Source organism: Echinops telfairi, unplaced genomic scaffold (genome assembly GCF_000313985.2).
Source record: "Echinops telfairi isolate 266 unplaced genomic scaffold, ASM31398v2 ScPeMD7_4048;HRSCAF=4782, whole genome shotgun sequence".
NCBI classification, from domain to species: Eukaryota; Metazoa; Chordata; class Mammalia; order Afrosoricida; family Tenrecidae; genus Echinops; species Echinops telfairi.
The window spans coordinates 1964686-1989634 of record NW_022107947.1 but is presented as its reverse complement, the minus strand read 5'-3'; the positions used below and the strand labels follow the sequence as shown (position 1 = coordinate 1989634).

Genomic DNA, 24949 nt, shown 5'->3' with positions numbered 1-24949 from the left:
ACATGAATAAATACATACAGACATATATAATAGTAAATCTCTTATGATAGTGAATAGGGAGTGAGGTAGGCACATAAAAAGAATCAGGAATAAAAAACAGAAGCATAAGTACTAATAGAGCAGAAATTATAAATATAATAGAATACCTTGTCTAATTTCATGCAAAAGAATTTTAAAATTTAGGGCAAAATTTAAAGGACAGATTTCTATAACTTGTCAGTACCATATCAAGAAGAGTCATTAATTATTTCAATAGTTGACAATAGTCCCATAAAGAAAAACTCAGACCCAAATAATTTTACAGGCAAATTCTGAAAACGCTAAGATTATTTTAATGTTATATTAGTTTTCTGGTACTGGGCTACTTAAAGTATTTTATCAATATTATTTTCTCTTACAGAAAGTATTTAAAAAGGAACATCCTCCAGATAACTATGTGAGAACAATACAACTTTGATATGCAAAACATCCAGGAATAGTACAAGAAAGTATAATTTATAAGCCAATGTCACTTATGAACAAATATGCAAAAATTCTAAACCATTATTAGTGAACTCAATTCAGTGGTGTAGAGAGAGGTGTGGTGGGTCTGAGATGAACACAAATGCTTTCCCATGTCTTTCTCATTGAGAGATGAGGACTGTGCCCTTCCTGATTGGGTTGGTCCAGGCCTTAACATATTGGATGCTTCCTTTTGGGTAATTCATTGTGTACAAAGAGAGAACAGAACAAATAGTAATAAATCATCACCAAGCTGAATATACCCCATCCTTGTAAGAGTGTCTTTACATTAGACAGTGGATAAAGTAATTGACCAAGAAGCAGATTAAAAGAGCAAAGGAATACTTGATTGGATGTACATATTTTTTAATTTAAAATTTTTCTACACATTAAAAGAAACTTTCATAACTTAGTAAAAAGTATCCACCCAAAACCAACAGAAAACATTATTTGTAAGAACAAAACGTTAAGAGCAATCTATTTAAAATCTGAAACAAAACCATGTGGCTTGCTATCAACATTGCACTGGAGGTTCCCATGAGAAAATAAATCTAAATAGAAGTAACAAACAATTCAAAGGACAGAACAACTCTGTAATTGTTTGCAAAGGAAATAATTTCCTACAAAGAAAAATTTTAAATTATAGACACAATGATCATATTTATATATATGGCATATAATATATATTTAATGAGGTATTGGCCTAGTGGCCAACAAAAAAGCAACAATTTCTACTCCAACAATAATAATAATGATAATAAATTTTAAAAGGCTTGTTAACAATAAAATAAGAAAGATGATGCTTCAGGGTTTCTTTTTAGAGTGATTAAAATGTTCTAAAGTTTGATTGTGGTGACAGTGGTTCAACTTGGCAAATAAAACTAAAATTCACTGAACTGTCCGTTTAAAGTGAGTGGATTTTATGGCATGTGAATTACATTTAAACCCAACTGATCGAAATAAAAAGGCACCAAAGACCAAATCTAAAAAGAAAATCTGTTCCACCTGTATGATAAAACTGTTGACAGATACGAGAGAAGATCTGATAAAATGGAGAGACAGTCATGTTCATGGAGGGGAATACTCCTTCAGTTCTCTACAGTTGCACTGTAGAATCAAATCAAAATCAAACTCATTGCCATCTCATCAATTCTGACTCATAGTGGCTCTAGAAGACAGAGTAGACCTGCCCTTGTGCATTTCTGAGGTTGTGGGAGCAGAAGAATCTCCTGCACAATGACTGGTGAGCTTGACCTTGAGGTTAGCAGCCAAAGGTGTAGCTCGCTACACTACAAAGCAATTTCAATCAAAACTCTATCTTAGCTTCTTTAGGACTTCACTGAGTTGACTGTAAAATAAATATATGGAATAACAAAGGTCCTAGAATAGTTCCCTACCTCTTGAAGAATAAGGTAGGGAACCTGCTCTACCAGTTAATCATTATTTCTTGTAAAATTACAATGAGAATATTAAACTAGTGAACTAGAGGTGCAAAACAAATCTGTGCATATTATAGGAATCAGATATTAAGAGGATGTGACACTGCACACCACTTAGGAAAGGACAAATTATTCAATAAATGATGCTGGGATAACTCGACATTTATATGAAAAAATGAAATATATTCCTGTTTCTTCCATACACCCAGATATTTCCAGATGGAAAGACTTAAATGTGAAAGACAAAAACTTAACAATGTTTAAATTAAAACAAAGGGGAATATCTTAATGATCTCAAGCTATGTAGGGATTTCTTAAATAAAGCTTCAAAATGCTAACCACCTGAGAAAAGATTTGTTGTTGTTGTTTTTACATTCAGCTGTTCTCAATATCCATGTAGCCAAATTTACCAAACAACCACAATGAAAATAAAAGATCATTCAAAATCGTGGAGAACTTGTATATGTATAACCAACAAAGGATTTAAAATACAGAATAGCTAAAGAATGACTACAAACCGAGTTTTAAAAGAAAGAAAAGAAAACCCACCCAGCCCAATAGGGAAATGGAAATAAAACATGACCAGGTCTGTTATAATAGAGGCAACCTTCGTCATCAATGATCATATGAAAAGATGCTTAACCTCATTAGAAACTGGGGAAATACAAATGAGCAGCACAGTGAGGTAGCATTTTATAACTACTATGACAGAATTTTAAATTTAAATTTTAACAATACCAAGCATTGATCAGGATGTGACTACAAAAAGAAGTCTTACCCCTCGGGGGAGCATAAATCTGCACTATCCCTGTCGAAAACAAATGCCTTTAAAAAAAAAAGTAAAATTCAACATTAGTAAACCCTAACAATTTAGCATTTCTACTCCTAGCTTTAACAACTCTCTTTGGTGAAGGACCCCCTCCCCCCCATTTGTCCTAGACTATGACTTCAGTATAACAAAACTAAATTCCTAATAAACTGATCACATGTTTGAATATCCCGACAAGGACATGTTGCTGTGAGAGTTTCTGAGTTTCTAAATGCCTCCTCGTGATTTCCGTGCCTACCTTATACTCAGGCCACACTCTGAATATCAAGGTCTTAAAGACAGTCTTTCACATGTGCGTCAGATGACACATACAGAAAAGATCATATTCATATTGTTCCAGTACTAGAAAAGGGAAAACATCCACTGAGAGGCCACTGTGTAAAAAAAAATGACAATGACAATGAAAAACCAAGGATGAACAGCCAATGAACAGTAGAAGCGACTCCATAGGACAGAGTAGACGTCTCCCTAGAGTTCCCAAGACTGGGTATCTTTACAGGAGCAGACAGCTCCATCTTTCTCTTGTGGAACGACTTGTGAGATTGAATTAGAGTTAACAGTACAGTGCTTAACCCACCAAGCCTACCAGAGCTCCTTCTGGACCCTACCAAAGACTCCCTGCCATCACGTTGATCCTGACTCATAGCGACCCTATACAGGAGAGAGTCGAATGGTTCTGTAGGATTTCTGAGACTCTAAATCCTTATGGGAGCAGGCTGCTTCATCTTTCTCCTGCAGAGTGGCTATGGGCTTGAACAAGCACAGCTGGAGGCTGACCTTGTGATTAGCATCCCCACAGCACCACCAGGGCTGCTTCTAGGCATTGCCCCCACCCCACCCCTCCCCACCCCCGCAAAAAAAACAACAACAAAAAACAACAACAATGAAAAAAACCCTAAACCAAATGCACTGCTCTTGAGTCAGTTCCAAATCAGAACCACCCTTGTGGGTAGAACTGCCCTTGTGGGTTTCCAAGACTCTAAGTCTTTATAGGAGTAGAAAGCTTCATCTTTCTCCCATAGCTGGTGGATTCAAACTGTTGGTTTTGTGGGTAGCAATCCAGTGTGGAATCAGTAACCACCAGGGCTCCTTTCTGGGCACTACACCAAGTGTGAAATCAGTCATTTTCCAGTGCTTGTCTGCTGTAGTCTCTGGGTAGCATGCAGGCTTCTCTCGGTAGAATCCTTTCTCCTTGACTTTCCATCCTCTCCTAATTTCCATAGCATGTGCACAGCTCCTGCTTCCACCTGTAGGTTGGTAACTCCAACGCTGGCACTTCTTAAGGCAAGTTTTTGCTAGTTCTGGTCCAGTCCCCAGTAGTCGCGCTGCCCCTCTAGACACCTTCCTCTGGACGTTCCTCGTGCATCTCAAGCTCCTCCGCCCAGTGGCCCCAACAATCTCCTCATGCTCCTCAGATGGAAGGGACACTCTTCCACACCAGACTCAGAGATGTGGATCCCCCGTCCTGCCTTCTGTTCTGCTCCATAACCTTCCAGCGCTGACTTGCCTGGTTTCCAGCAGCAAATGGCCCCCATCTCCCTTGCACGTGCCTCTCCCATTCTCGTCTTCCTTTTTCGCTCCCACTCTCCCTCGTCTCATAGTTAAGGTCTGCTGGTAAAAGGTTTCTGTGGGATGACAAGCAGCTTCTTTCTTCAAAATTCTTCAACCTCACACATTTTTATCCGATGCTCTGATTTCCCTTAGTGGGGACTTGGGATGGAGGCATTCGGCACCAAATTCCCCAAAGTTCCCTACAAACATCTCCTCTCATTTTCACACTCCTATTGACTCTTCAATATGGATTCTTTTAGCTCCAGAAATCGTGAACTACGAGCCCCTGGGGCTGGAGGCTGATATGTGGTAAGTTGCATGGTCCACCCAGGCCCCTGTGGCCCAGGGCAGAAGGTCTCAGACTTGGTTCCCATGAAAACACCTTTCTTTACACTCACCTTTGAGGGCCTCTGGCAGCCTTAGCCAAGTGGACATGTAGCTGGGCAGCTAGAAACAGACAGGCCTGGAGTTGAAACCAGTTAGAAGTGATTGGGCCTGAGCTTTGCCAGCAGTGCAGAGGCAAAGGCACAGGGGAGACGGGGGTGGGGGGGTGGGGGGTGGGGGCGGGGGGCTGCCATGATAAAGGTGATCATAATACCAGCTCTTATCAGCTCACCAGCTGTTCGCTGAGCCTTTTATGTTCTGGGCTCTGCTGGGGCTGGGGGTACTGCAATGACTGGTCCCCTGCATAGATGGCTCCAGTGCTGTAGAGTTCACTGAGCGCCCTCATGGCTTGGCTTTCTCAAGTCCTGCCAGCAGTGCTATGAGTAGTTATCACTGTCCTCATTCTGTCAGGAGAGAGGAGATCACCAGAATCAGGGCCAGCAAGAGCAGGCTGCTGGCCTGGGGCTCAGCTTCTGTGTCCAGGGCTTAATTACCACAAATGCTGCCCAGGCTGCTGGCAAAGATGGGGTGGGAGAGGGGCATGGGGCTTGAGAGAACACCTAGGGGCCACTGCAGAGGAAGCAAGTAACCGCTCTTCTGAGCACCACCTGTTGCTGGGCTGGCTGGGCTTGAAGCCTAACGACCCCTGACTTAACTGTCCTTTGTTTTGTAGGAGCATAGGCGTCATCACCTATATCCTGTGAGTATCCCTCATCCTGGGCCTTAGACCTGGGGGACCTGGGAGGAGTGAGAGAGGGACAGGCAGACAGACAGATTGACTTGCTGAACAACCCCCATGTGCCAGCTGTGTGACACCCACAGAGCGCACTTGAGGCTAAGTGCTCTCAGCTCTACTTTGTACGTTTGCCCCTGCACTTGAGGGCACACACCAGCTGGGAGGGCAGTGTTGGGCCTCACCTTTGCAACCTGTGCTATGTCCCTCCAATGGGTGACCAGACAGCTCTACTGGGAGAGCATTGTTTTCCTTCAGAAGCCTTGCGACAGCCGGAAATGCCCTCCTTGCCCTGCCTTGTCTCCCTCTCTTTTCCTGTCCCTTCTCGTCTCAGGTTCTCTCTCCTCTTTTCTCCTCACCCCGCTCTCCCCCCACCCCACCCCCCAGTCTCTCCTTTCTGCCCTTGGGAATTACAAGGCTTCAGCAGGGTTTCGTGCCTTGCTCTGCTTTCTGTCTGGGGCTGGAGTCAGACCAGTCTGTCACTTTCCATTTCTCTGGCCTTGTCAAGTGACTGCTCCCAGGGCTGTTTTCCCCATCAGAAGAAGAGGAATCACAGACTCCTCGCTGCTGCCGGGTTGTGAGGGTTAAATGGGCCAGCTTGTACTAATTTCCTAGCACAGGTTCGGGTGTGTAGCTGCTTAGTCATTGCTTGTCCCACCAGAGCCTCCTCTCTGTTTTCTCCTCAAGGCACACGTGGAAAACAATATTTTTATAGCACACTGTGATAAAGAGTTGGCACACTGCCCAGAGAGACCGGGGCCACCAGCACTCAACCATGGGGACTATTGGCAGGACGCAGCCACTAACCAGCTCTGTGATGCTGACAGCAGCTCCCGGACTGCCCTGGGAAGCTCCTCCTGAGCTGCGACAGAGGGTCTCAGCCCCGATGCACAGTGCTTGGTATAGTGTGCCATAGAGTTGATTGTGACTCAGCACGACCCTATAGGATAGGCGAGAACTGCCTTACAGGGTTTTCTAGGCTGAAAGCTGTATAGGAGGCACGACCAGGTCTTTTCCCCTACAGAGCAGCTGGCAAATTCAAACCGCCAACCTTTCAGCTAACAGATGGGCGCTTCACCAGCCCTGGGTTATGGTTCAACTACATGTCAGCACTTTAATGACTACCATGGCCATGACCCAGACCCCGCCCCAGCTCTATTAATTCATAATTGCTGGAGGTGGGGCCTTGCATCAGTATTTTTTAAAGGGTCCCACCAAATTTGATGGAAAGAGAAGAGAGCGCACGCTTACTCGCGCTGCAAACCACTGACTTGTACTTTCAGATCAGAGCCAGAAAACTCAGACGCTGCCTCTTGAAACCTTGATTCTTCAATACTCTGGTTCACATGTTGAAATAGCAGGGTGTTCTTGCATCTACAGGGTGCACAGTCTTCCTGAGTTTGAATTCAACACAGCCTTCTTTCTTTTTTTTTTTTAATCATTTTATTAGGGGCTCATACAACTCTTATCACAATCCCTATCAGCACACCTTTCTTGAGAAGCTATCCTGGGCGGGTCCTGGTCAGCGTCTTCTCTGCTGTCAAAGCTCCTGTCTGTGGGAGACTCATCCACCCAGCCATCTTGGGCCCAGGATGGGGCGTCAAGGTGGCGCAGGGGCACAGACGTGCCTCTGAGATACAGACGGGGAAACAACTGTATGCGTTTCAAGCTGTTTGATAGTCCATTTAGGCCGCAAGTTGGGGCCCACAGGTTTGTCCCTGTTTTCTTCGGTGAACTTATGATCTTAAGTTTTACGTTTAGATCTTTGATCCATTCTAAGTTAGTTTTTGAATATAGTGTGAAGTATAGATCATGTCTCCTTTTTCTGCAAACGGATATCCAGTTTTTCCAGTACCATACGGAGCAACTGTGGTGATAAACGGCATCTTTGTACGGTTCCCATTCTCAAAGAAAATGTTTTCCATTTCTCCATCGAGGAAAATGCTGGCTACTCATTCTGTATATATGCCCTTAATTATGTTTGAATTTTAAAATTGTGATGAAATGTAATATAAGAAAACATTGCAACTTTTTTTACATGTACAATTCAATGACATTAATTACATTCACCATAACAAGGGAGCCACTGGTTTTGCAGGGCTGTGGGATATTAGACAAGAGAGATTCAAACCGGCGTATGTTAAGTATGACTGAAATGTATGGTGTGTGGGGTGTGTAGCAGCATCTAAGGGCCTCAAATGCCTTGCTTAGGAGTTAGGTGTGATCCCATTGAAAACAGAGAGTGGTAGGTGGTGTGTGTGCATGCGTATGTCTGGGTGTTCTAACAATAACAATAAAAACATGATTAGTCATCAGTACCATCTAACAATAATAACTCCTACAAGGAGCTGGATTTTACAAAACACCTTTTTACTCATTATCCCTCTCATTCTTCATGTGCGAGAAGGACTTTCGTTTTCCCCACTTTGCACATGAGGGAACAGGAACTCGGAGAAGCTGAGTCACTTATCTAGGGTCACACAGCTAGTGCGTAGTAGAGCTGGGATTCAATCCCAGGATTGAAAGACCTTTCTAATCCAGTGTACCTGGCTTCCACGATGCTAAGAAAGTGGCAGTGGAGATAAGAGTGGCGTTCAGGGGTATTTCGTTATTGTGTCAACAAAAGGTGTTGGCCAGTTCGATGTGCTGAGGAAAGGGAAAGCAGAGTCAAACATGACCCGTATGTCTAGCGAGAGCGTGTTGCTGGGTTGATGTCATCCATGAAGGCGTGGAGTGCATGGTGGGGACTGGAACGCCGGAGCAGCGGGACGTTCAGGGAGAGTGATCTGTATAGGCAACTGGAATACACGGTAGAAGTTGGTAGAGCTGGAAGTCGCTGTCTGTGTGGCTTCCTTGGCAAGCCTTGGGAGGGACTCTTACAGCCCTGCCTGTCCCTAATGGCCCAGCTGGTTCCCTGTCTTTGGGGCTTTGCTTAATCTGCTCCCTTACCTTCGACCAGTGGTTCTCAACCTTCCTAAGGCAGTGACAGTGCCTCATGTTGTGGTGACCCTCCAACCCTAAAATTACTTTTCGTGGCTACTTCATAACTGTAATTTTGCTACTCTTATCAATCGGGCGACCCCTGTGAAAGGGTTGTTCGACCCCCAAAGGGGTCTGGACCCACAGGTTGAGAACTGCTGCCTTGTACCCTTCCATCTCCTTCTCTGACAGCTGGCAACCTTTCTGCTCTTAAAGATGCAATTGAGGCAAACATCACCCCTCCTCTGAAGCCTACGCAGGGTCCTCCTCTTACCAGTGTCCTGAGACCTTTGTCCTTCTATTATATTCCAATTTAATCTTCTGGAGATCACTGAGAACTACGTCTCTCTCTTTCCTTCCCTAGCCTTTGAGTCCCTTGAAGACACTCGTGTCTGCTACGAGTAGGCTCTCCGCAACGGTGTGCTGAGTTAGATTCAGTTGAATAGGCTGTTCATTGGCTGCCCAGAGGAAATCGGCTGTGTTGCTTGGGGCCTCTTAGCCCCATGCAACAGCTTAGGTCAGGGTTCCCCAGTCCCAACCCCCCAGTTTTCATCTCCTTTCCCTCTCTGTGTGCTCAGCCTAAGTGGAGCCTCCCCTTTCCTGGGAGACACGAAGCAGGAAACACTGGCAAATATCACAGCAGTGAGTTACGACTTCGATGAGGAATTCTTCAGCCAGACCAGTGAGCTGGCCAAGGACTTCATTCGGAAACTTCTGGTTAAAGAGACCCGGTAAGAGGACACAGTAAGGCCTCTCCAAGGAAAGGTCAGTCTGCTTGCTCTGCCGTGGGCTGTTTTCTGCCCCACTGTCCCACTGCAGTCTGATGTGGGCAAGTGCTGAGAAGCAGAGACTGGCCAAGACTTGGCATTCACAGTATTTTCTCAAGTCTGACTTCTGCTGAAATGCAAATAACTATACTCTTGCGCATACACATGTGTGTCTGTTGGGGGGAGGGGTGGGGGCGGGGCGGGGCACATTCTCGCCTGAATTTCTCTAGTGTACATTACCTTGTGTAGTCTGTCACAAAGACACTAATACTAAGTGATAGAAAGGTAAATCCACAGGCTTTTCAAGCCCATTCAAGTGAGTGGGAGAGGAAGTGGGCCCAGGGGGGCAGTGCAAGCACAGTGGAAAATGGGAAACACATTAATCCTACCCCTGCCAATCAGACCCCTTCTTTATGGCCCAAGGTGAGCTCTATATCTTTAGGAGTTGGAGGAGATGCGCAGAGAATTGCAGGTTGCTAGATAGGGGTGTGTGAGAGGTTCCTCACAGACTCAAGAACAGCAGTTCTCAACCTGTGGGTCTCGACCCCTTTGGGGGTTGGGTTGCTCGATTCATAAGAGTAGCAAAATGCCAGTTATAAAGTAGCAATGAAAATAATGTTATGGTTGGGGGGCGGGTCACTGCAACATGAGGCACTGTCTTAACAGGTCATGGCATTAGGAAGGTTGAGAACCACTGCTCTAGAAGGTCATGTCCTTGTGGTACCACAGACTCCAGAGAGGGCCAAAGTGGGTTCCTCCTATGGAGGGACCCTGGCTTTTCAGACTCGGGACAATGCCAGGTAGAGTCCCCCTCCCTGGAGATCGAGCAGCCAAGGGCAGCGAGTGATCTGGGGGTCAGAGAATGCCAACATGCAGGACTGCAAAGAGCTCACCCTGAAGACTCTGCTCTCAGACTCTGTCCTCATGGGCCATCACTGTTTTCTGCTCCTTGTTTCAGGAAGCGACTCACAATTCAAGAGGCTCTCAGGCACCCCTGGATTACGGTAAGGGCTCGGGGGTGGGTTCGAGTGGGCTTGGCAGCGGCTGGCTCTACAGGGTCTGCTGAGAAGCCTGTGCTTGGCACCCTGACTGGCCTCCGTCACAGATGTGAAAGCCAGACTGAAGTCAGCCCAAGGGTCTGCTCTTGTATCCAAAGCTTCCTGCTACTTTAGGCTTGTATTTCAGAGATTTGGGTGACTTAGGAACCTTCACATACCTCAGTCATCATCCTTTTTATTCTCTGAGGGAGGCCAGCTTATACAGTGTTCCTTGTGGGAGGACAGAAATCCACCGTTACTTCACCATGCAGAAACCAGGGCTCCAGGTTGTAGAGACAGCTCAGCAGCAGTTAAAAACTCCAACTTTGAAACCAGGCTTCTTGCTTTCTGACTTCAGGGCTCTGAGTAGAGGAGGACACCCCAATCATCCAGTCATTTCCTTGGTCCCCAGGGGCCCCCACAGACAGTCTCTGTCAGGGCGATTCCATCCCTCTGGGCTAGGGGCCAGGGCCCAGTGGATTTGTGATCCAGTTCCCAGCTGCGGGTTTCTCAGAGTCCTGCAGGGAAAGCACGTTTTGGAGGGTCTGAGTTAGGAAGTCAGGATTCCGGCCTCCTGGGGACTGACCAGCAGCAGGACTCTCAGGGACATCGCCATATGACTTGCCATTCACTCTACTCATTACATGAGGAGGCCGAGAGGATTACTATGAACCTGTAGGTGGTGTAAGTGAGAAAGAGTAGAGGCCCATGGGAGTCCCCGTGGGGTGCAAATGGTCACGTTCTCTGCTACCAACTGAAAGGTTGGTGGTTGGGACCTACCTGGACGTGCCTCAGAAGAACATCTGGCAGCCTGCTGCTGGAAGGTCACAGCTGTTGAAAACTGTACACAGACCGTTTCAGTAGGACACACGTGGTTTGCCAGGAGTTGAAATTGAGTTGATGGCAACTGTGTTTGTCCGTGAGTGTTTTCAAAGCCCGTGGGAGACGGAGGGGCTAGACAATCAGGAATAAGGTCCCATTCATCTGCCCCTTGAAAGAGGAGGAAGACCAAGGCTCTCCACGTCTGGAGTTGGCCCAAAGCACGGGGCCAGGGAGTGTTTGGGGCTGCCTCCCTGCTCAGCATGCTGTTGCCAAGGCCAAGGGACAGCAAGTCCCAAAGGAGGGAGACCGCTGCTCAGCTGTGGCCTCGTGTGCCCGGCCCTTTTGTGGAACCCCAACAGTATCCTGCCTGTAGCCTGCTTGTCTGTGTGAGTGCCCATTAAATGCTATGTGTGTGGAGACCCTGTCTAACAGCCATGGACCACCCTGCCCTGAGGGGAGCATGCAAGCAGCACCCCTGCATGGTGCTTTTCCACCCCAGTCCTTCTCGCCTGCAGCCTGCAGTGTGAATGTCTGTGCCTCCAGCTCTTCCCTGAAGCATGGGACCAACTAACCTCCTGGTGCTTCTGTTCGAACACCCACCAGTCGGATCGCGAAGTCAGAGCCCCCGAACAGCAGAAGGCAGAGCCCACCCAGCTGAAGACCAAGCGCCTGAGAGAGTACACCATCAAATGTCACTCCAGCATGCCCCCCAACAACACCTACATCAATTTTGAGCGCTTTGCCCGAGTGGTCGAGAACGTGGCGGTGGTGGACCAGGGGTGCCGCTCCCTGGCGGGGGCCCATGACACTCTCCAAGATGATGTGGAGGCTTTGGTCTCCATCTTCAATGAGAAGGAGGCGTGGTACCGAGAGGAGAGTGAGAGCGCTCGCCACCACCTGTCCCAGCTGAGGTACGAGTTCCGCAAGGTGGAGGCCTTGAAGAAGCACCTGTGTGAAGACATTGGGGCCACGGGTTCCAGCCTTAGGATCGTGGCTAGGAAACTGGACCACCTGCAGGCACAGTTTGAGGACCTGAGGCAGGAGCTCTCGGCAGACCTACAGTGGATCCAGGACCTGGTGGGCAGCATCCAGCTGGAGAGCGGGCACCCAAATGGCCTGGACCCCAGTGCGTCCCTGACAGAGCTGCTCAACGGAATGTGCAGTGAGGAGCTCCTGCCCGGCTTGAAGTTCTGAGCCCCAGAAGCAAGCCAGGAACCAGGCATCCTCAGTGGTTTGCAGAAGCATCCAGCTAGGATGACCCTGAGGGCTCCGGTTAACCATTCATTCTGCCCTTCCCCTCAGGACTGAGCACTGGCAGGGCAGCCAGGCTTTTTAAAGCAGTTAGAGAATGAGCCCTCCTCTGTGGAAACTGTAGCCTTCCCTGCTCCCGAGGGAGGCATGCTAGCCTTGGGGAGATGCCTGATCATTGATTTGAGATGATAAATCTGTACACTGTCCCACTACTCGCCCACCCACCTTATGGATTGCAGCCCTTGGGTGCTATTTGTCATAATGGTTAAGTCAGCTTGGAGTTTTCCTGCTGCAGAAGCCAGGATTAAAAATGAACACAGAAAGTAATATGACTTTTCATTTGCATTGACTTTTTCACTTACCAAACCCTGTCTGCCAGCAGCCTCATCCAAGCCTTAGAATTAGAGCTCTGACATAGGAAGGTAGGTATTCTTATATTTCCACAGGCAGGTGAGGAAGTCAACTCCAGGTGTGCCTACAGCAAGTCAGTGTGCATGGAACAGGAACGCAGGGTGTCTTGTGCTAAGATGAGATCTATGGGAAGAAACAGAAAGCTTGCTTAGCTATAAATATCAACCTTCATTATTAGAGTTCAGATCCCAGAGACTCAGTAAGTAACCTCGTGCTGTTTGTCAGGTGAATGCCATGGACCTTTAGTCAATTGCCCCAAGAACCGTGTCCTGGAAGGTGAAGTTCATTGTTCCATCCCTGTCACCGTGCAGGGCAGGGAGGGAGGCAGCAACATAGCCCTCTTCTCCACCTCTTCCCTCATTCATCAGTGGCAACCAGTGACATCAACTGTAGGGTACAGAGGGGGTGGGCCATGCCGAGTGACCCTGTCAGTGTGACAGCAACGTGACCGTCGATAAAGTGTTTGGGCAATGTTCCAACAGATACTTATTATTTTTTATACAGCAGTCTCTCTAGTTATAACAACAGAAAAATTTTCATGAGCCCAGCTTACATGCCCAAACTCTATGCTCATCACCTGTTTGAACATCCTAAAGTGGTCAGCGCTGTCATCATTACCCAGTGATAAGGATGCTTTGAATCACAAGGTTCTGCATGTGCTGTAAGCACTCGCTGTTCTCTGCTGCTGGGGTTTTATAGTCACCGAGTTGTGTCAAATGTTCTGGTGTTTCAGCTACAGTTTTGTGTTCATTAGAATTTTTTCTAATAACTTTTTTTGAGACTGAAGCAGTAATTATTTTTTAAATCATTTTATTGGGGGCTCATACAATTCGTCACAATCCATACATACATCAATTGTGTAAAGCACACTTATACATTTGTTGTCCTCATCATTCTCAAAATTTGCTTTCCTCTTGGGTTCCTGGAATTAGCTCCTCATTTTCCTTTTTTCCCTCCTCCTCCCTCCCCACTCCCCCCTCCCTCATGAACCCTTAATAATTTATAAATTATTATTATATCTTATCTTACACTGCCCGGCTTCTCCCTTCACCTACCCCTCTGTTGCCCATCCCCCAGAGAGGAGGTTATATGTAGATCCCTGTGATCAATTCCCCCTTTCTATGCCCCCCTTCCCTCCTGGTATCGCCACTGTCACCCCTGGTCCTGAGGGGTTCATCTGTCCTAGATTCCCTGTGTTTCCAGAAGCAGTAATTAAAGGAAAAGAAGGAGAAAGGTTGAAAACACTTCAACCCAGTTATGAATAATGTATTTCAATTGAGAAAGATTTTTCAAAACGGCTTTGTTGTTGTTATTCGTACATTATAAGAACTCTTATAAGGAACTTACAACTATATCCCATATTATTCTATGAGTCAAGCTGATAATAAACATTACTAAAAGTCTGTATGGTCTGGCATTTAAGGAGGTTCAGAGTTCAGGAGGTGCCATCACGAGTTACTACACTGGGTGACCCTGATGCTAGTGGAACCACTGGCTCCAACTTTGTGTTGGGAATGAAAAGCAAAAGGCATTCAGCAGGCCCATTTTCCCATCTGCTGAGGGCATTGGGCCCAGAGGGACTACGCCTCTCCACGAGAGTGTTCGAAGAGGGTGGATGGCAACATTGGGACACACAAAGCCCCATGGTCCCTTCAGGAAGGGACAGCTTTGAGCACCTCCACTCTCCTCCCACGACTGTGTGATCTGACCTTTGGAAGAGAGGCCAGTCAGCCAACTTTACCAACAGATTAAGGAGTTTGGGCCCTGCTCTCCGGCTTGGGAATGAGCGGGAGGCACATGATCTATAGCGATACCAAAACCCAATACCCAGTGCCCTTAACTTTATTCCAATTCATAGCGACTCTAAAGGACAGAGTAGAACTGCTCCCTCGAGTTTCTGAGGCTCTAAGTCCTTACAGGAGCAGACAACTGTCTCATGGGACTCCCAAGGCTGTAGCTCCTCATGGCAGCAGCCTGGCACATCTTCCTCCCATAGAGTAGATGGCTTTGCTGACCGGTTCCTTCAAGCCACCACTATCCCGTGCAGCCAGCTCCTACAAAGACCTATATTGCTTTCAGGCTTACAAGCTGCGTAAACTAATTTAAGTGACAAATGGGTTAATTTGTATTAACCACTAGTTAAAACCACTTTGTGTCGGGGAAAATTACGAAGCTTGCACCAAAGCCTAGATAGTGGTGGTATTTCCCTATATGCCTGTTACCGGCTTCAAAATTAATCAAGTTCATTGTCTTCCGCCCCTCTGTTCCCCACCATTTTTTTCTGGAGTATTTTAGAGCAAAGTTTAGGCTTATTAACTCATCAACCCTTAACATATCTCTAACTGATAAGGATGTACCTGCCTCCCTTCCTTATTTTCCATAGAATTAAGCACACACAGAGTGTTTTTTTGTAATTGAGATGACTTCGTATACCAGAGAATTCACTATTTTCAAATGAGTTCCTGAGTGCCGTTTAGTCCATCGCATCGTCAGCGGCCCCTCCATCTGTGATGAGGCGTTTCCACTCCCCATTCTCCTCCACCCTCGCTTTCAACCTCCATTCTGTTTTCTGACTCTGTCCATTCTGAATACCAGAGAAAACAACGGAGTTTTTACTGCCAGTGAGTCAATTCCGACTCGTACATGGACTCAGACAATATGTGGCCCATTGTGACGGGCTTCTTTGACTTAGCAGGTTTTGGGGGATTCATTCACACTGATGTTTTGCTAGGTGACAGTTGACTCTGTTCTGGCGCAGGGTGACGCTGTGCGCAATGGGAGGAAACACTTCCCGGATGTGGCCCATCATCCCAATACTTCATCCTCGTTTCTGTTGGAAAGTATTTCCCTTTGGGGATATACTGCACTCTGGTTATCCGTTCATCCATGGATGGACATTTGGGATGTTTTTCACCTTTTGACTTTTGTGAGAGGACTTCACCAGCAGGCCATTTGCCAGTGTTTACAGAGAAAGGGGCACCAGTAAAAGGCAGAGCATCACTCTTGTACCCCACATGCCCAGCAACTTCATCAAAGTAGCAGTGCCACATTCCTTCTGGGAATAGTTTGCTGCCCAGTTTATACCCCTCTGACTTTCAAAGTGAAGCTGACCAGCTTCAGCACTTGGTCAGCCTCTTAGCAGCCAGGGAGGTCCATGGGTTGGAAAAGGCCAGCCTAGCAGACTTACAGCAAGTAGCCTAAGGGGGAACATACTGTTGTGGCTGGCATATACTGTGTACTTTCAAGTATAAGCCGACCCGAATATCAGCCGAGGCACCTAATTTTACCACAAAAACTGCTTTAAAAATGTGCTGAAAAACTCAGCTTATACACGCGTATATACCGTAGATAGAGCCTGAGAAGTAATTGCATCATATCCCATCACCGGGCTCCACTATTCTGTGCCTGGCCCTATTGGGCCACTCAGAAGATGAGGTCCTCCTTCAAGGGCTCTTCACCTGAATGTTGACCTTCAGGCATGGGATTGGTGCCCATCTTTCTCCTGGGCAAGGGTGCCAGTAAGTGCATGCTCTCAAACACAAACTGAACTCACTGCCATCAAGTTGACCCTGACTCAGCGACCCTAGAGGACAGGCAGACCTGCCCCTGTGCGTTTTTTGAGACTGTCATTATTTTTTTTAAATCATTTTATTAAGGGCTCATACAAATCTTATCACAATCCATACATCGTCAATTGTATAAAGCACATTTGTACATTTATTGCCCTCCTCATTCCTGTAATTCTTTATAAGTAAAAAGCCTCATCTTTCTCCCTCGTTGTGGCTGGTGGCTTTGAACTGCTGGCATTGAGGTTAGCAGTCTGACTCATAACCCACTACGTCACCAAGGCACCTTTTTTTGCCTCTCAGAATCAATGAATTTGCCTCAACAAATGCTTCATGCCAAGTGCATGCATCTTCTACCGAGCTGGGCTCAAGTCCCTGGATGCCTGAACATGGTAAATGTCCCTGTGCGTCAGTGGTACATGGAGGAATGACCGATGGTGTCGGAAGGCAGAGTGCGAGTCATCTTTGGAAGGATCAGGAACTGAGAGATATAAGAGAGGAAGGCTTGACACTAGTGATTGAATACAGAATAAAAGGTCAGGATTGACCCCGGCAGCAAAGACGTAGGCTCCGACACCGAGTCCCCCAGGCAGTTGAGGTATGGTTTTCTATAACATGGTCGGGGGAGCCTTCAAGAGGAGGTGACATTGAACAAGAGGACAAAGTAAACGTAAAACGCGGAAACAAAGATTTAAGCAAGTGCAAGCAGCCCGAGCCCGTGGGTCCATGACACGGGCAGCCTGTCCATGGGAGACAGATGAACAAGGAAGGGGGAGAGAAGTCGGGTTGGAGAAGGAGCCAGAGGGTGCAGGCTTATCAGCTGTCATCCCTAGCACACGGGAGCCCTGGGAAGCTCTGAGGAGGAGTAGGCCTGGTACACAGCATGGACCTGTTGCCCTCTGCCCTCTTTCTCATTTCTCTTTCAGGTGGGACCTAGACGCAGGGCTGGGCTGGCAGGAGGTGACAGGTGGCTCAGCAGAGTCGGGAAAGGAGGGGACGGCCTGATTGTTTTCTCTCCCCACCCCCCTCTGGGCTCTGTTTCGCCTCCTCTCTTTCAGCCCTACACTCTTTGACCCAAACCCCTGGGTTTCCATGTTGAAGAGTGACTAGCCCCAGCTTTCTCTTCCCCCACCCGCATCAAAGTTGCATGCATTCTCCTCTGTGCCCCGCCATTGGAGGTTACATCTTGCTGGCTCAGAGAGTCACAGCGCGATGGCTTATGTGGGCTTATGTGGGCTCCGGTGACTGGGCGATCCAGGGATAGGGCTCTGAACAGTGAACGTGAGCAGGTCCCAAGTCCTGGGCTTTCACCCCTGGTCATCTCTTCAGCAACTTAGGGAGAAATCTGTCAGCGCCCACTGTTTCGAGCTCCACGGAGCCTTGGCGACGCTGCTGGGCAAGTGTTGGTGGGATAACTGCAACTGGTTCGAACCCACCAGGCTCTCCTCAGGAAAAGTAGGTGGTTGCTGTGAGCAATAACCAACTTGATGGCTCCTAACAACAGGGCTCTGCCTGGGTGGCACGCATGAGTACATGCTCAGCTACACAAAAGGTCGACAGTTCAAACCCACCCAAGGGTTCCTTGGAAGAAAGATCTGGCTGCTATGGAAAAGTTCTTGCCATGAAACCCCTATGGAGTACAGTGTTCCCCGGCAGCACATGGGTTTGAAACTAGGCAAGACCTATCTGGGCAGATTTAGTGGTGCACTGGTAGGACCCTCACCATCCATGCAAGAGCCCGGCTTGGATCCCCATCTTCCATGGGGGGCGGCAGTGGAGAGGTGACACAGGACCAGGCAACATTTTGGTCCCTCTGCATTGAGGCCGCTATGAGTCAAGGGCTGGCTGACTGCAGGGCAGCCGACAAGGCATCCATTCTGCTGAGCCCACGACTGGCCCAGGGCACAGGAGGTAGCCCCGGACTACTGTAAAGTGACCCTTGCCCTCAAAGTAGCCTTGTGATTGATGTTCCTGCCTCCTGCACTTCCCCTTGAGAGGCCAAGCCTACTGCCAAACAGGCTTCTGTGTCTGGCTGTGGTAACAATCGCTCAGGGGCACCGAGGGCACTTCTGCAATCGCCGAGGCATCAGTAGCCTTGTGGCAACCCCGTTACCCTCCCACTGCCCAGAGAGGAGGCACTGGGGCCAGGCGAAGGACAGTGTGTAGTTGGGGGTTCCACAAAGCAGGGTTGCTATCGGGAGTCCAGCATCAACCACCACTCTGCTTTGTCCCTCAGCCTGTGGACACTGAGCAAGCCATGGTGCGCCGGGAGTCCGTGGTCAACCTGGAGAACTTCAAGAAGCAGTACGTCCGCAGGCGATGGAAGGTGTGCCAGGGTCTGGGGGTGGGAAGTGGGTGGCGAGGGGGCTGTGCAGTGGCCTCGCTGGGGCTCCTGGGGCTCTCCAGGTCTCTGTGCACCTCTCACCAGGCCATTCCTTGTCCCTCCCTTCCTCCAGCTCTCCTTCAGGATTGTCTCCTTGTGTAACCACCTCACCCGTTCCCTGATGAAGAAGGTGCACCTGAGGTCAGATGACAACCTGGTGGGTAAATCAAGGGCCTCTTCTTGGAGCCTCCCTATCCCTGTTCCTGGCCCCAGAAGGCAGGTGGCTCTTCCTCATTTGCAGCCAGTTCCTGCTGGTCTGCTCTTCCTCCGAGCTGGTGGCCGGAGTGTGGTCAGCAGAAGCCATGTGTGGAGGGGTGGTAGGTGGTGGTGGTCCCGGGGTAGTTTGTCCCTCGAAACCTTTCCTGGTGTCGCACAGCTTCCTTAAGCCCTCAGAGAACTGCGGGGACGCTGCAGGGACACCACCTCAGACACCCCCTAATTGCTCCTGATGTTTGAACATCAGCTTTAGAATAGATGCTTCGCGTCCTTTTTTTTTTTTATAATCATTTTGTTGGGGGCTCATACAACTCTTTTTTGCTTTGTTTTGTTTTGATTAATCATTTTATTAGGGGCTCATACAACTCTTATCACAATCCATACACATATCAATTGTGTAAAGCACATTTGTACATTCATTGCCCTCATCATTCTCAAAACATTTACTCTCCACTTAAGCCCCTGGCATCAGCTCCTCATTTTTCCCCTCCTTCCCTGCTCCCCCCTCCCTCAAGAACCCTTAATAATTTATAAATTATTATTTTTTCATATCTTACACTGTCCAACATCTCCCTTCACCCACTTTTCTGTTGTCCATCCTCCAGGGAGGAGGTTATATGTAGATCCCTGTAATCGGTTCCCCCTTTCCACCCCACCCTCCCTCCATCCTCCTAGTATTGCCACTCACACCACTGGTCCTGAGGGATCATCTGTTCTGGATTCCTTGTGTTTCCAGTTCCTATCTGTACCAGTGTACATCCTCTGGTCTAGCCAGATTTGTAAGGTAGAATTAGGATCATGATAGTGGGGGGAAGAAGCATTTAGGAACTAGTGGAAAGTTGTATGTTTCATCATTGCTACACTGCACACTGACTAGCTCATCTCCTCCCCAAGACCCTTCTGTAAGGGGGTGTCCAGTTGCCTACAGATGGGCTTTGGGTCCCCACCCCGCACTCTGCCTCATTCACAATGATATGATTTTTTTGTTCTGATGGTGCCTGATACCTGATCCCTTCGACACCTTGTGATCACACAGGCTGGTGTGCTTCTTCCATGTGGGCTTTGTTGCTTCTGAGCTAGATGGCCGCTTGTTTACCTTCAAGCCTTTAAGACCCCGTAGCATCCTTTTTTTGATGGGTTCTATTTCTGTTTTGCTTTGAATTAGCATTATGGATGCAAATAACAATAATATTTTCATGATGATATATATGATAAGCTTCTTTTATATACATTTATTTTTATGTACATTTAAAATGAAAGTCTTATGATCTAATAGACTGGTCAAGGGTGTGGTTTCTGGAGCCAGACTGTCAGGATTCAGATCTACCACTTGCTAGCTGTGTGACTTTGTGGAAATCACTTAGCCTTTCTGTGCTAAAATTGCCTCATTTGTGAAGTGGGATGATTAATAGTCCCTACCTCAAAGGGTAGTCTTGAAGACAAGAGTAAGCAAGTGTGATTCCTGGCGGTGTCTAAAACCCTCCTGTCGATTTTAAAATGCAGTGCCAGTGTGTGTTAGTATTTGGAGTTCTCTTTACAGTCTCACCTCATTGTTCCCAACCGAGGTGAAGGGGACCCAGGAGTGTCTAGCATGGCAGAAGTCCAAATGACAGGTGACTCCTTGCTCAGAAAGGGGCTGGAGGGTGGCTGCCGGAGGCTAACGGGCAGTCAGCCCCTCCCTCAGCTCAGGACACCTGGCCCTGGCTCCACAGAGACCACAGCTGTGCATCTCCCCCACCTCTGCGAATGTATTCAGCGCCTGAGCGCTTGGTGATCTGTTGATCTTGTTGGTCTGTTGATTGTGGCTCCTGAGTCCTTGTGGCACTAGGGAACCCCGTGGTGTGATGGTTCAATGCTTGGCTGCTAAGGAAACGGTCAGTGATTAAAGTCCACCAGCAGCTTCCCAGGAGAAAAGGCCCGACAATCTGCATTCACAAAGATTGCAGCCTGAGCACCCCCCAGGGGCAGTTCCGCTCTCTCCTCGAGGATCCACAGGACTCAGAATGAACCCACTGGCGCAGCCTGGAATGACAGGCCTGAAACGGCTGCGTGGTTAGCCTGAGCTGGCCCCTTCCCTTATCAGTCTCCTCAGCTGCAATCCAGGGGCCAGGGCGTCACCCCTCTGACAACCCCTGTGGGTGTCAGAGGACTTTCTCCAGCTTGCTTTCTTATGGTTTAGCCCTGACTCATGAGAAAAGTTGCTGCTCAGCAGAGTTTGGGTTATTTTGATTGTTCCAGCTGGACTTGGTCAAGGTCACAGCAGTTCTCAACTTGTGGGCCGTGACCCCTTTGGGGGTTGAACTACCCTTTCACAGGGGTCGCCCGATTCATAACAGTAGCAAAATTACAGTTATGAAGTAGCAACAAAAATGTTATGGTTAGGGGGTCACCACAACATGAGGAACTGTATTAAAGGGTCGTGGCCTTGGGAAGGTTGAGAACCACTGGTCTAGGATGTAGCTTGCTATAGTTAATCTTGACCTTGGATCTCCAGCTGGTGTGGGCCTGGGAAAGATGGCTGGTGGGTAGCAGACAGGCCTTCCAGGCTGAGCCCCTGGTTCTGCACCCAATGTAGCTCCCTCCTTGGAGAGAGAGGACCAGGGAGTCACTGGGAACATTGTAGACTTCTTTCCTAATTTGTGTCCTTGGGCAAACATTGTGAAATAGCCCGATTTTCATTCAAGCACTCAGCACCAGCACCCCAATGGCACACGCTACAAATGGAAGAGGATTGGGTCCCTGTATCAGTCTGGGTACTTTAGAGAAGCAAATCCACAGAAATTCATGTATAAGAGAGAATTTTATATAAAGGTTAAGTGTGCATCAAGAAAACATCCCAACCCAGTGCTGCTCAAGCACACAAGTCCAACATTAGCCCAGATGTCTGACACCAATCTACAAAGTCGCCCATCTCACAAAACACACACAATGATGCTGACTGCAGGAGGAAAGCCGAGTTAGTGAATGTGTAAGCATCTCAGCGCTGGCAGGGGTCTCCACATGGCTGCTCCAACACCCAGGGCTGCATCGGGGTAGGTCCATGTGGCTTCTTCTTGGGGATGTCTTGTAGGAAGTGAGCCCTGCCTGCTCAAGCAGAGAATTGGCTAAGCCAGCTGCACCTGGTCCGACCATCAGAAAGCAAAAGACCGGAGAACTAGAAAGGCGAGGCTCATCGAGCCATTTATCCCTCGGCCCTTTAATTAACCCCACATGTGTTTATAGGTCAGGTTGGCACAATAAACTAACTACCTCAGTCCCCAACATCTGTTTTATCATTTTCCCAAGGGGACTTTCCTTAACATTAGAAACAAATAGAAAAGATAAGTCCGTTTGTTTAAAAAAAGCATTAAATAAACGGACCTATCTTTCCTGTTTTAAAGGACATCTGGCAACAGCGTTTAGATTTGCTTACAGCTTTCTGGGCTATTGGGTGACACAAACGACTAACCTCAAAGTCGATGGTTTGAACACCCCCTGGTGGCACTGCAGAAGAAAGGCCTGGCAATCTGCTTCCTTCAAGGTGACCGCCCAGCAAACCCTGTGGAGCAGTGCTCCTCTGTCGCTCATGGGCTCTCCAAGCGTCAGAGTCGATCCCACAGCAGCAGGCTTCTAAGGGTCTCTGAACAGGCACTTGTAGGAACTGATGACTGAAGAGTCATTAGGTTCCATGGGCGTGGCCTGAACAGGAAGGCAACCAGCCTGGGCTCTGGTGTAGCTGTGGATGAACCAAAGGACCCACACTTTGAGATCCTCGCTCCTCAAACTGCAACTCAGAAGCCATTTTCTTGCAAGGAAAGCATGGCCGGGCTGTCCAGAAGATGAAGAAAGACAGGGTGTGGAGTGGCGGCCATCAGACCTGGAGGCGCCCCCATACCTCACCCCAAGCCTCCTGTCTCTCTGGGCCGAGTCCTGCCCACAGACCACCTATCCAGGTGCTCTTCATTATGTGGCAGCCACAGAGGGCAACACATAGGATTGTCACTGTTCTCAAAGTGTGGCCTCTCCTGTGGCTGGGCTGTCCTTAGTGCCTGCTGGCTGTCCTGCCTGGTGCAAGGCAGGTCTCAGGGCAGTTGGCTTGGGTTCCCCTCAGGCCCCACTGCACGCTCCGACTTGGACTCCTTTTCATTATTCACCTCCCTGGGTCACAGGTCCCCGACTCAGGTGTGGTCACCCGGGGTGTCTAGCTTGACCTCATCTCTAGCATCGCATGACCCCCTGCCCTAAACTGCTGCCGCGTTGTTTTTTGTTTGTTTGTTTAGAGGAATTGTGAGAGTGACACGGAAGAGGACATCGCCAAGAGGAAAGCCCTCCACCCCCGGCGGCGGAGTAGCACCTCCTAAAGGCCCGGTTCTGTGGCCGCCCAGGAGGCCCGGGCCCTGAGGCCTCCATTCTGCAGACGCTTAGACAGAGACTGTCACCAGCCTGAAGGCTCTCTGCACCCTTGTCAGAGAGAGGGGCCTGCAGTAGTCAGAGGACTGCACGGGGAACCAGGAGAGCTGGAACATCTCCACGGAGGAGGCTCCAGCATTTCCAAAGCTCTAAACCCCACCAAACAGACTTATACCTGTCTGCCGACCTCAGAATCTGGAGTGGGGTGTGGACTTAAATCTATGTAAACAAAAGCCATTCCTATCTGGACCTGGGGTTGGGGGGTGAAGGTGGCTGAGTGAGTGAGTTATGGCAGCTTAGGGGGGGCGGGTCTGGACAAGGTGTGTACCAGGCTGGTTCTTTCAAAGGCCTGCACATCCTCCTGGAAGCTGGCTGCTGAGCTGGGCTGGGCTAATGGCAGAGAAGTGAATGCCGGGTGAAGGATAAACTCTGGGTCCAGTAATCCATTCTTTTTAACTGAAGGAGGGAGATTTCATTTGTTTTCTGTGGGAAGAGCTTTGCTGGCATTATGGGAGAGGGGCTTGGGGAAACGGGCAGGGAGAACCCTGGTAGGTGCGGTGTGTCTGGAGAGGGTAGAACCACATAGGTCAAACCTTATACCCGGAGGGCAGAGGCCTCCCTTCATGGGCACAGGGAGAGTGGATGAAGTGAAACTTGGGGTGGAAGGGAGCGATACTGTGGCCTCCAAGAACCCACATGTAGATAGGGTGTCAGGCTGACCATATACCAGACCTTCTGCAGCAGCCATTCCCAGCCCATTGTGGGGCTTCGTTTCTTTCTTTCTTTCTTTTTTTTTTTTTTTTCATTTTTATTAAACTTCTGGTTCATCTGATGTTTGGATTCTTTTAGAAGCACCCATCCCTGACTCCTTTCACCCAGGTACATATGGTTCTGAGGCAGTACCAGGATGGTGTTACTAAGTGAACAGATCTTACTGAATGACCCCCTGAAGTCTATAGGCTGCCTACTTTCTGTATTTTTCTGCAAAGATCTCCAGAGCCCCCCAAATTGGCCCAGATATAAGTAACTAATATATGCAATACATGTATTTCCACTACTGGTGCCAACCTTGCCCCTATCATCAACAGCCGAGACAGGGAGAGAACCATTTATAGAGACATGGGAGAGGGAAAGAAAGAAGCCCTGGGAGGAGAGAGCAAGGGTGGTGTCTCAGCTGAAGCCTTGAGCGGATTTGGCAAGGGGACCTTAACCACCCTGCCATCTGGGCCCTGCTTTGCAGGCCAAAGGGTGGTGTTGCTGACCGGAAACCCACAGAAGAACTTTGTAGATGAGAAATGAAAAGGGCCAGGATGGAGCTTGGGAATCCATGGGAAGGTGAGTGAGGGAACTGAGCTGAAGAAATGACCCAGGAAATAGGATAAAGAAGCGGGGCTGAAGGTGGGGGAAAGGACCATCTGTCCTCTGTGCCAACAGCAATTTATAAGCACTTTGGCCCTATGGGACACGAAGGCAGAGCAGTTTCAACGAAGTTTCCGGATGGAAATTGAGCTGACCTGACCTCAAAAAGTAGTCTGTTGAAGACAGGAAGTTGACCTTTAGTTCCTGGGCTTCTCTAATTCTCAGAACCGACTTTGTGCCTTACTCCAACCTCTAGAGGGCAGCTGAGACTGAGAACTGACCACTGCAGCCCCTGGGGACAGTGGGGGAAGTACTTCTGGCTGTGACTGGTC

The 24949-nt window shown here is 48.4% G+C and overlaps 1 protein-coding gene across 3 annotated transcripts in view; it reads left to right on the top strand.

Moving 5' to 3' along the window:
* Positions 1–24090, top strand: part of DAPK2 (death associated protein kinase 2) — a 161123-nt gene extending 137033 nt beyond the window's left edge. For 2 of the 3 annotated variants that reach the window (XM_030886927.2, XM_045294962.1), the window contains exons 6-10: positions 4581–4629; positions 5378–5404; positions 8995–9147; positions 10142–10187; positions 11646–13533. In XM_030886927.2, coding sequence (XP_030742787.1) covers positions 4581–4629; positions 5378–5404; positions 8995–9147; positions 10142–10187; positions 11646–12236 — 866 coding nt within the window. In that variant the 3' untranslated portion in view covers positions 12237–13533. Of the gene's footprint in view, positions 1–4580; positions 4630–5377; positions 5405–8994; positions 9148–10141; positions 10188–11645; positions 13534–18506; positions 18597–18726; positions 18811–23128 lie in introns of those variants that run through there. The other variant, XM_013008216.2, reaches the window with a different exon arrangement.
* The last annotated feature ends 859 nt before the right edge of the window (positions 24091–24949 follow it).